This window comes from Halictus rubicundus, chromosome 2 (assembly GCF_050948215.1).
Source record: "Halictus rubicundus isolate RS-2024b chromosome 2, iyHalRubi1_principal, whole genome shotgun sequence".
Classification (NCBI taxonomy): Eukaryota; Metazoa; Arthropoda; class Insecta; order Hymenoptera; family Halictidae; genus Halictus; species Halictus rubicundus.
The window spans coordinates 2,327,238-2,339,992 of record NC_135150.1 but is presented as its reverse complement, the minus strand read 5'-3'; the positions used below and the strand labels follow the sequence as shown (position 1 = coordinate 2,339,992).

At 37.1% G+C, this 12,755-nt stretch overlaps 1 protein-coding gene across 2 annotated transcripts in view; it reads left to right on the top strand.

The window, feature by feature from the left end:
* Window positions 1-12,755, top strand: part of Crb (cell polarity complex component crumbs) — a 109,153-nt gene that overhangs the window by 87,428 nt on the left and 8,970 nt on the right. For both annotated transcript variants that reach the window (XM_076804287.1, XM_076804284.1), the window contains 5 exons: window positions 2,273-2,737; window positions 4,749-5,484; window positions 8,923-9,325; window positions 10,071-10,526; window positions 11,238-11,990. In XM_076804287.1, the coding sequence (XP_076660402.1) occupies window positions 2,273-2,737; window positions 4,749-5,484; window positions 8,923-9,325; window positions 10,071-10,526; window positions 11,238-11,990 (2,813 nt within the window). The remainder of the gene's footprint in view (window positions 1-2,272; window positions 2,738-4,748; window positions 5,485-8,922; window positions 9,326-10,070; window positions 10,527-11,237; window positions 11,991-12,755) is intronic.

Sequence of the window (12,755 nt, the reverse complement as noted above, 5' to 3'; positions counted from 1 at the left end):
AAAATTCTGTAATTGCTTCAGAAGTTGACCACTCTTAAACATGAAAAATCTAGTAATTGACCTTCTCTTCGTTAGTAGTTGACCACTTATACTAGAAAGAGGGTTAAAGCAATAATGTTGGGAATCATTTTAGTATCATTTAGTTTCAACAATTACTAGCACAAATTACAATTAAAGAATAAAATAAGAAATAAAATAAATCAATTCCATAAAAAGTTCAATTCAGGAACAGAGTAGACGTTGCGAGTTCTGCTCGATTTCGTGGGCTCATTGATATGAGAAAGTACAGCCTTCCACTCGTAGTCCAGCACATCAGGCTTGTCTGGCCACTTCCATAATCGCCCGTACATTTTCATGGACGAAATAGTCGCTTTTGTTTTAGTTACACGAAGAATTTTTCCAAAAAAAAAAATTTCATCGTCTCTTCAGAATAATGTCTAAAGGAGCCCTTGATAGGAGGCATCTCTCGATAAGTAATGAAATAACTTCTGAAATAAATAATTAAATAAATGCATTTTAATTTTCCGTTGGTATTTATGTCACGCACATGGCTGTTTTAAAAGACACTGATCAATACTTGACCGTGAATGCAATCAATAGTTGACCATGTGGTCATCCTCTAAAACACAGCATGCTACAAAATTTATAATTATATTTTGTACTCTTAACAATCGTAGATGTAAAATGGATACATTATAAGTCGTAAACAAATTTAAATGAGTCACGTTAGTAATTGATCACGCCTGTCAACTTCTAAAAATTGTTCAAACACAATATTCAATATTTGACCACCTAATAAACTATTGTTTTTCAGGTTAGAATAACAAAAACAATGCATTTATCACTTATAAAACTCTGTGAGAATATAAACAGCAAATAATTCGGTCGCGAAAAGTTCACAACGTATAGATTTCTTTACCTGAACCGTACAGCTTTTCTTAACAGAAACGTTAAGGAAATAGAGATATATCAGCATATTACTAACCTTAATGAATTCAAACGTCCGTTATTACTATGCATACTTCACTTCGCATGCAATTCTTTTGAAATTTAAACAACAGATAGCATGGCATCCGAGATTCACTTTCATCAAAAGTGCACAGCTCACAAAAACCTTATTTTTTATGTTTTTCTATAAAATGGTCAACTACTGGTACCTGGTCAACTACTGGTGCCTTTACCTTATATATACCCTATTTAGTCATTTTTTCTTACTTTCAATAGTAGCGGAAATAATTTAGGTGCTCGGTTAAAATTAACACCCTGAATATATTAACAAAAATAGTGTACATTTGGAGAAAATATATTTTTAACAAAATTTCGGTTTTGATACATCACTTTCATAACGCATCGTTTCCGTCGAAAACAATTAAGGCTCGTACAGACCTGAACATTTCGCCGAGCAGCGAACGAAACGCAAAATCGACATTCATTTCGACGATCCGAACGGCGCGATTTTGCGTTTCGGTCGCTGTTCGGCGCAATGTTCGTCGAAATGTTCAGGTTTGTACGAGCCTTTACGCATACGTCATTGAAAGTATTATTTTTCTGAGTAATAGTTATTTAATTTCTTTTGCAATAATTAGCACCAAGATGCATTAGACGAACAGTTTAGTATATTTAAATAATTCTCCTCTTTGAAACGAAAGATCATTTTGATCCATGAAATTAATTTTAATTTCGTTTATGCTCTCCTTGCAAATTACTAAAAAATTAATGAAACTAAATATTTTCAAAATCATCAATGACGAAGATAAATGTATAATATATTTACATATATATTGCGCATATATATTTTTTTATTATATTTTTTTAATTTATTACTGAGACATTATATTTATATACAATTAAATTTAGCTTTATCTCTATTTGATATAATATAATTGACATATGTAAACCTCAAGCGATTGAAGGTTTTATAAGCAAGCAAAAATCTACATTCAACCTTTTTTTTTTCAATTATTAGAATGCAATTCGAAAAACCAATTTTTGTTCATTGCTATTGCAGTAAAAACAATACGAAAATCATGTACACTTCTAAGAAGCGTAAATCTTGAAAACAATTTCTTGTAGAAATATCTGCAGTCGATTTTAAAAATCATTTATCACTCTCCTCATTTATGATTATAAACCAATTATGAAGTCCGATCGTAGTCAGCCATTGAGAATAAACACTAAATAGACTGCAAGTAATTGATAGTTTCTCGCTAAACTAGAACACACATACATTGCTACGAGAATACAAAAACAAAACACGTTTCCGTGCAAATAGGAAAGGTCTGCCAGTTCAACGTCGACGAATGTGCATCGCAGCCCTGTCAAAATGGCGGCACGTGCATCGACCAAATTAACGGGTACACCTGCAATTGCACGAAAGATTACATGGACGAGAACTGCGAACGGGAGTACAACGCGTGTGCCCTAAACCCTTGCAAGAACAACGGTAATTGCACGCTGTTATCGAGATCGCGACGCGAATTTGTTTGCGAGTGTCCGCCGGGTTTCGAAGGGAAGGTCTGCGACATCAACGTGGACGATTGCGTCGATGTGATATGCCCCGACGGCAAAATATGTGTCGATGGTATCGATGGTCACGAGTGCAAGTGCCTCGAGGGATACAGGGACCCTAATTGTACCCTCATCGTTGACCACTGCGCGACGAAACCTTGCAATAACGGCACGTGTATTGATCTTGGAGAACACGGTTTTGAGTGCAACTGCATCGAAGGATTTCAAGGTGAGTGCTAACTTCCAACTAACAATATTAACTTTCGTTGAAATTTCTAAACAATTGTCAAATCACACGTACAGGCTGGTCTACAATTTAATACCCACGATTTTTGAGCCACTTAGTCTACATAGTCTGACAAAAAAAAATGTTTCGAACAAAAGATAATCAGCTTTTACTGGTCTACAAATTGTATTTTAGTGGTCTACGAATTTGAGAAAAATGTTTCGTTTCAATGGAAAGTCAAGGTCAGCTTAACTTTTTCAAATAACACTAAACATATCTGACTTTGATCCGAGCAAATTTTATTTAAATTAAAATAAGACATGAGTATTTGAAACAATTTATTTCTTATTTATTTCTTTATTTATTTATAGAAAAATAAAGAAGTTTTGTAATTGGATTAGTAGTGGTCTCCTAGTCTCACACCGATATATACAACCCGCGTTATGTTTACACTCCTCGGCGGCGGCTCACTACCACGCGGTAGTCGGGATAATTCCGCGACCTTTATCGTGGAGGCCTCGGCAACTTTATAATTATCTTAGATCATTATACAATAAAATAACGTGTTATTTCAAATGATGTTTCAAATAATGTAATTTCAGAAGTACCCAGGTCTGATCTGACTGCCTAGTTTTGTAGACGATTTTGAAATCAATTCAATGACCTTGAGTTCACCTTGAACTAAGAAGTTGGCGTTAAATAGCGACTCTTCTTATGTAGCAAAGCGTTATCATTTCTTTTATTTGTTCAAAGAAAATTCTTTCTTAACAAACATCGATATACTTTACGGGCTAGTATTGCCAGAGGATTCTCGATTGGGTTGGAATCAGGAGAGCGCATAAGCAATTGCATTAATTCAATGTTTTTAAGTCGAAACTATGTTTTCCTCGAATTTCGAATGGACACTTTCTTAATGAGGAGTAGTATTTTCATAATCTGTATGCTTCTCGGTATCTAACTTGGGTATCTGAAACATTGGAGTTTTTGCAATTTTGGTAACCATTCGATGGTAGTGCATGGATGTATTTTGACCCAGAGTATCAAAATAGTTATTTGTGCGCTGAATGTTTGGCAATTAAGCTAAATGAATAGCTGTTGCATTGGGAATAACACAATGTCTAATGTGCCTGCAAGTAGTACCCTTAAAAATATATTTTAAAAAATCAACAATTAAAGCTGCAAACAGTCCTAAGATGTCTGCTGTTTGAGACGTTTCATTTTCTCTCTTGACAACGTAATTACGGACGTGTAAAAAATTAGAATTTTGATAATAGAAACGGTTCATCCGCTGATGCTATACAGATAGAGATGCTATACAAAAGAAGCTTTGTTAAGAGAGCTGCGAGCCAAAAGTGACCAGGAAACTATGGTCCAAAATAATGTGAGCTTGACGAGACTGCATTATTCTCTCTCTAACTGTCGCAGTTACTTTTCTACCGCAACTGACATCATTTTATCCCCAGTACTGTGATGACCAGCAAGGGGTCGTGTATCAGTGCGACTCAAACCAATGCAAGCGATGCAAAAGACAATAATACCGTAAAGATAACTCACACTAATGCAAGCAATGCAATTTTTCTAATTTTTCATTTTTGTTTTATACAAAACTTTTACCATCGTATTCGTCTCGTTGTTCTAATTAAGATAGCATCAAATACGATATAATTACGATTATAATTACTCATTGTACCTTTCCTGAAAATTTCAAGCCCGAAACTTCAATCGCTTGTTACACAAGTAATTATGATCGTAACTATACCGTGTTTAGTGTCATTTTAATCGCCGAAACAAGACGAATACGACGGTAAAAGTTTCATCGATGAGCAACCAAAAAGAAGAAAGTATAATTTTCGAATTTAAAAGGGCTGAGTGTCAAACCCCCGGTAGTTCCTCTTTCTCTTTCAATCGTTATCCTTCTCCACGTTTGGCAGACCCGACGATACGACAGTTACGTAGAGACTACTGTATCTCGATCAAAATCAATCAATTATTCAAATATTGTTTGGTCTTGCAGGACAATTATGCGACGAAGATGTGAACGAATGCGAGGTGAAAGGTGTCGCGCTATGCAACTACGGGATCTGCGTGAACAAAGAAGGCAGCTACAACTGCTTCTGCAGGCCAGGTTTTTCCGGGGACCATTGCGACATTGACATCGACGAGTGTTTGGTCGGTCCGTGCAAGAACAACGCCACGTGCATCGACGGTATTAACACGTTCGAGTGTCAATGTCCGCCGGGCTACTCCGGTAAAACGTGCGACGTGGACGTGAACGAATGCGAGAGTCATCCTTGCCTAAACGGCGCTACCTGCGTCGACGAGATCGCCAATTACATGTGCCTCTGTTCGCCCGGGTTCCGCGGATTAAATTGCGAGATTAATAACGACGATTGCGAGCCGGTGCCCTGCTCGAACCACGGCCGGTGCATCGACGGCATAAACAATTTCACCTGCGACTGCAGCGACACCGGATTCGAAGGCGCTCGTTGTGAAAAGAACATCGACGACTGTATATCAGAGCCTTGCGAGAACGGCGCTACCTGCATAGACGACATTAAAAACTACAAGTGCCGATGCTATGCTGGCTACACCGGCAAGAACTGCGAGTTAGACATAAACGAGTGCGAGAGCTCGCCCTGCAAATACAATGGCACCTGCCTCGAGAGATCGAACAGGCAACTATACAAGAGCGACGCGAAGACGTTGCCTTCGATCTTCAATCAGGAATTCAACTATGCGAACGCGAGTGGGTAAGTATCATAAATTTAATGACTTCGTTACATCGAAAAGAAAACTTAATCGTTTTCGTTCAAGGGGATACGACAATATTGAATAGCTAACATTAACAGGTCCGCGCGGAGCTCGATGGATATACAGTGAATTATCGATGTATGTCGACAACACGAGTCTTAATGTCGTTTATCGTCCAGTAGTCGCTCACTATTCTTTGATCCGCCTCGAAAGTAAAAAACGACAGCGATGCTCGCCGCCGAGGAGTGCAAACATAACACGGGTCGGGTATATCGGTGCGAGACCAGGAGACTGCTATTAATCCAATAACAAAACTTCTTTATTTTTCATTACGTTTTTATGGGACTTTCGCCAACATAGTCGTGGCATTTTTCTAATGAAAATGATACCAAATATGATATAATTCCGATGATATTTACTTGTGTAATGAACGATGAAAGTTACTTCCCATTACAATTATAGTAACGGAAAATTATTGTAAATATCATCTGAATTATATAATGTTTGGTATCATTTTCAACAGATAAATGCTACGAATATGTTGGTGAAAGTCCAATAAAAAAATTGTGAAAAAGAAAGAAGTTTCGTTATTGGATTAGTAATGGCCTCACACCGATATACCCGAACCGTGTTATGTTTGCACTCCTCGGCGACCGAGGTCTCTCGAGCTTTGCGACCCCTCACCGGGTATACACCGCGGTAGTGGGGATAATCGCGCGACACTTATCGGCCACGCCTCGGCGTCATATATGGAGAATTCACTGTACTCCAATGATGCCTCGATGTATGTCGAAGAGACGTGCACGATATTCGCCAAAAATATATCCCGCGAGGTACATCAGAGATCCAGAAGCTTGATAGCTATTATTTCACCATCATATTTCAGACATTTTTCTGTTTAAAATGAGACCCAACACGATATAATTCGGAGCATATTTGCTTATTCAATTGATAATTCAGTAGAACCTCGATTATCCAAACCGCTGATATCTGAATTCTTCATTATCCAAATGTAAACAGTTCAACCTAAATCGATCCATGTACAAAATGATTTATGGTATAAATTACTAAAGATTTAATTTAGCACTTTAGCTAGGTAACTGTTTTATTGTCCGAATACTCATGGCTCATGGTTTCACTGTTTAGTACAGATAATATAATCGAGGTTCTACTGTATTGTGAATTCAATAAGTAGATAGGATCCAAATTATGCCATGTTTGGTATCATTTCAATACAAAAAATGTAACAAATATGTTGGTAAAAGTTTCATAAACAAATAATGGAAAACAAAAAAAGTTTTGTGACTTTGGACACAGATTGTAGAAATTACAAAACAATTTTTTATTTGTCGAGAAAACGGTCGTCAATAATTTATAAATCATCTATCCAGTCCTTGGAAAGTAACATTATGCACCTTCAGATAACATTTGAAGAAAACGATTTAATGATCGACCCTTAACGGCTCCTATAGTCATTGTCTATAACTTTTAGTTACGTTCAGCTCTAGAACTTTCGTAATTATGCAAATATTTGCACGAGGCTGTTTCATTTTTAGCAAGAATGAGACTTTCGAAATTAACAATAAAAGAAATCGAATTTTTAAAGTTTCATTACTATCGTACCCCCTTAGGTTAGGGGGGTGTGCAACCCTGTAAGCCTAATGGAGTAAATTCAACATTTGTTTGTCGCATATAAAGATACTGTAAAAAAAAAAGAGTATTTTAGTGAACATTGAGCAACATTTTACCTTCATTTTCATATTTTTTTTACTACATAAAATTACAAAATGTCGGAATTATATAACATTATAACTCCATGTCCAGCTAAACCTTAGTAGCTTGCACTGGTAAAACTGACTGAACTATGAGAAATAAAAAATTGCTGTATTAACTTAAACAAAAATAGATTATTTTCAATGTAGCGTGTGATTTTTTAACAATTTTGAAAAATGAGAAAATGGCGACTGTTAAGAGCAAAAATATCTTTCTCGCTAAAAAAAAATGAATTTTAAACATTTATAAAAACTCAGCAAATTAAGATATACAAAATATCATACGCCACATTGAAGATAATCTATTTTTGTTTAAGTCAATACAACAATTTTTTATTTTTTATATCCCAGTCACTTGTACCAGTGCAAGCTACTAAGGGTTTGCTAGATATGGAGTTATAATGTTATACAACTCCACCATTTTGTAATTTTATGTAATAAAAGAATATGAGAATAAAGCTAAAATGTTGCTTAATGTTATTTCCTCAAAAAATATTAGATTTACTCCATTTTATTAGGCTTACAGGGTTGCCTACTTCCTTAAACAACAGTTCAAAGAGAGGTTGTTGGTTTACAAATAGAATTACTATCGCTATTGAACAGTTCACTAATAAATTCTCAGTAATTCAAACATGAGTTTAGGTAATACATAGGTAATGCATAGTACACATAGGTAAAGTGTTAAGGAGATTAGGACGATCGCGCCAACTTCGTGTGTTCTACCATTTAAGTGACGTGAGCTACTGTCTTGGAATTTATTTTTATTTTATAGGATTGTGCAGGAAACCGCCGGTAATTGTATCGGAAGTAGCTACTAATTTGAGTGGAACTGATCTTGACATATTATCAGTATACTCCTGACTATTTTTATGTATCTATGTATGTAGGACGTGCTTGCGACTCCTTTGTAAAATATAATGCACAACATAGCAAATCCTAATTGTATAATTTATGGTAATTCTGAAAATGTCATCTCGGACGCAGCATTCGTTTACATTTCAAAGTGACAGCTAAATGTCACAATGTCCGCATTTACTGACGTACCTTCATACGGTGGACTTGGATATAAAATCGAATTCGAACCTAAATTCACTGCATAAAAGTGGGAGCGTGCCCTGTTACGTAAAAAAGTTACAAAAGTCTATGTACACTTGATAAATTTCAAACATGTAAAGAAAACAAAGGATTTGCACATTTACATTCTCTGATAAAATAAAGAAATCGATTTTTCAAAAGTGGTAGAGTCAGGGTCCCAATTAGCGTGGGCGGTACCAATTACCGTGCCATTATTAATTATACTTACTTTTATATTAGATTTTTTATTTTTTATATTAGAAAAAGAGATGCATAACATATATATTAACAGATTGTAATAATTAATATAGGCACAGTAATTGGTATCCCCACAGTAATTGGGTCCCTTACACTATATTTTGTTTGTGCAGTTCTTCTGGAATGCTCCGTAAAATTTGATTTAAAAATTCGTAAAATTGCTGGATTTTTGGTCTCGAAGTTTTGAAAATTGATACTAGTAATGCTTGCGAAACGTTGGGAAAACAATTCCAAAAAGATACAACTTACGCGTGAAAACCTCGACGATAAAAACGAATCTCCAATAAAGTTGAAAGCATAAATAAAAACTAACTAGCTGCTCTTAATTTTCAGTTACGAGTGCCTCTGCGTTCAAGGCGTAACAGGTAAAAATTGTGAAGTAAACATCAACGAATGCGACAGCAGCCCCTGCAAAGCTGGATCCTGCTTGGATCGTATCGGCGGTTACATCTGCGAATGCGAGGAGGGTTATGAAGGAGATCATTGTCAGCACGATATCGACGAGTGCAAAAGGTACACACCATGCAAACACGGTGTATGCACCGATGGCAGAGCCGATTATACGTGCACATGCGAATCAGAATATGGCGGGAAGAATTGTTCGGTGGAGCTCATTGGCTGCCAAGGAAATGCTTGTCAAAACGATGGAACATGCTGGCCATATCTCGTCGACGAGACAATACATAAATTCAATTGTACTTGTCCAAACGGATTCCATGGAGAAATTTGCGACTACGTAAGTATCATATATGGATAACGTGCACTTGAACTTATTCTTACAGAGAATGTTTCATTATTAGTGTAATTGAAATTTATATGAGCATTACACGTTCAATATTCTATTTGGATAAAAGCAGAATTGGATTAATAAATTATTAATGTAAATTTACGTACAAGAATGAGAAAATAAAGAAATTTTAGGTTAAATTTCACCTTGGCAACCCAGACATTTTTAACTTTTTTTTATATAATCCTGTAGATTTTGACGCGAAAAAAGTCAAAAATCCAAGTTTTAATGTTAGGAATTTACTGGTTCAAAAGTTATACGTTTGTAAAGTTAACCGATTTTAAGCGTTTCTGGCAGGAACTGACGCCGCCAAAAAATCAAAATCTACAGGAATATATAAAAAAAGTTAAAAATTTCTGGGTTACCAAGTCGAAGTTAAGCGGAAAATTATACAAATAACGCTGTCATTAATTATATACATATTGTTAATATTTTTTTAAGAATGAAAAATATCCGAGAAAATCAGAATAATTCAGGGTTCTTTAAAATTGTATTTCTATATAGCACTAATAATTTTTACATAAATATCTTTTACTTGTAAATCTTATTTGTCATGTATTTGATCCAAACTACAATTTGATTTAATGGCACTTCTTGTTCTCGCACAATATGTATAATAGGAAAAGGTGCGTAAGGGTGAAGGTACTGATTCCTCGATCGATGCCACCAAAATAATTTCATACCGTTCTCGTAGGTTACAACGATGTCCTTGAGCGGCAGTTCATACGTCCTGGTGAACACGACTCGAGACGAAGGCTATGACATACAATTCCGTTTCCGAACGACCCTTCCGGACGGGCTGCTTGCTATTGGCAAAGGATCGACATTTTATATTCTGGAACTTGTTGATGGAAAATTGAATCTGCACTCGAGCCTCTTGAACAAATGGGGTGGTGTGTTCATCGGTAACGACTTGAACGACGCCACTTGGCAGAAAGTGTTTGTTGCGATTAATACCACGCACTTGGTGCTCTCGGCTAACGAGGAGCAGACGATTTATCCTATTAGCTTGACCGAGGGATCCCATTCGAATCACACATCCTTCCCGATGACTTACGTCGGTGGAACCACCAGCTACCTACGCCGATTGAGCCATGGTCCATATTTCTTCGTGGGATGTACCGAAGACGTCGTCATTAACGGCGAATGGGTACGTAGTATTTTATTGTTGGTGCATTTCGTACGAAGAAAAATCGACGAATTCTGACCCATCTGTTCCCGCATCAGATTCGGTATTTGAGTGCAATGTTTGCAGGCGCAATTCCATGCCAAGTCTATGCCAAATCCATGTCAAACCTTGCCCTCGTGAAGAGGGCAGGTCGGTCACACTACGAGCAGACCTAACCTTGCTGTAGGAGGAAAACCAAGTTAAATGATTGAAAATACATGAAAGAAAATTATATATTTTAGAAGTTTAAATAAAATTCCGTTTTTCCTCCTACAGCAAGGTTCACTCCGATTTTGCCGGATATTTACTCTTAGAGCAAGGTCTTAGCGCGACCGACCTGCCCTCTTCACGAGGGCAAGGTTTGGCATGGATTTGGCATGGAATGGCTACTGCAAACTTTGCACTCAAATACCGAGCCATCTGTTTCCGCAGTAGGCTCGAAAGTCGACAAGTTCCTGGTGTTCCTGGTGACTGCGGATGTTTATGCAAAATAAAGTAGTTACGCATTATTTATAAGAAAAGGAAGTTAAATAGGAATTTATTTCTTTGGTTACTGATCTTAATTACTTGAAAGTAACACACCCATATGCGTATATCCTTCTAATATTTTTACTATTTTATGTTTCACCCACACATTTGTGTTATAAAATCCGCAGTTTATCATTATTCAGTTAACGAAAAATGTCTGCTTAGGTTTACTCTGGTACATCGTCGAAAACGGTATACATGGAGGACGTGGAACCAGGTTGTCATCGAGAAGCCCAATGTTCGCCGAATCCTTGTAAAAATGGCGGACACTGTACAGATCGGTGGAGCGATTTTTCTTGCGAATGCGAGCGACCGTATCTCGGCCATACTTGTCAATATAATATGACAGCGGCCACGTTCGGATACGAAAAAATTGCGAATGGTTATGTGACAGTGAAAGTGTCCGACCCAGCTCGAAAATCGGTCAGATCGATCGTTGATATTTCTATGTTCATTCGCACAAGGCAAGACAGAGGCGACATATTTTATTTAGGATCGGAACCGAGTCCGCAAACGGATTTCAAGCCGCAGGAAAAAACGTATATAGCCGCACAATTGGAGGGCGGTGAATTGCTCGTTCGAATTCAGTTCAATGGCACAGAAGCCTACACGGTCGGTGGTGTGAAGCTGAACGATGGAAACAATCATCTGATACAAGTGATTCGTAATGTGACGTTGGTTCAGGTGAAGATTAACGGAACCGAATACTTCCGGAAAACTATCAGCGCTTCCGGCCAGTTAAACGTTACCGTTTTGTATCTGGGAGGACTGCCACAGGCATCCAGATACATACGTCAAGTCGACAATCGACAAATAGAAGTGCCGCAAGCCCCGCAAGTCAACTTCAAAGGGATCATTCAAGATGTACAGATATCAAACGGATCCAATACTATGGTCGTCCAATTCTTCCCTCTGGAGGTAAGGGAATATTTATACTTTGTTGTCAGGTAGTCTCAAATCTTCTCTAAGCAGATTCGTCAAATATACGCGTCATAGGGGAAACCGCTTAACGCCGGACAGCACCTAACGCTAAACCTATCATCGTTGGTCAAATAACCGATCTTAGGTCATTCAGAGAGTTATACGAAGTTTTTGTTAAAAAAAGTTCGTGCATTTTTCCCAATTATTTGAATCGGTCGTAAATAGTAACTTTGCCAGTCTCCAACTATTTTGCAAGCTCGTTTGTTGAGTTAACAAGGTTTCTCTCCAAGAAAAGTAAGAATTCGTCTGTTTTCAAATCTGTATAGTCTTCCACTGTGTTACTTATTAAATAAGTGAAAATCTCCTGTTTTAAACCCTTTTTAAAATATCATATTAGCAATAGTAGTATTGTAATGTAACGTACTATACAGGGTGGCCCACATAACTCTGAACAGCTCAATATCTCGAAAACTATGCCATCGATTTTAAAGTTCTTAGCCTTCAATTGCATGGAACTGAAGGGCCTTTCTGACTACATAAACGTGAAGTGGCCTCCCTTCCCCTTTAACGGGGGAGGGGAGGTACCTTTGTAATTTTAAATGGAACCCCCTATAAAATGTTACATATTTAGATTCTACCGGAAAAAACAAGTCAATTTTGTCTGAAACATTTTTTTGTCAGATACTTCCATGATGAGATATAACAGTTTGAAGTTTCGAGTTGTAGGTACTTGAAGCGCTCGGAAATAGCGTTATGGAATTA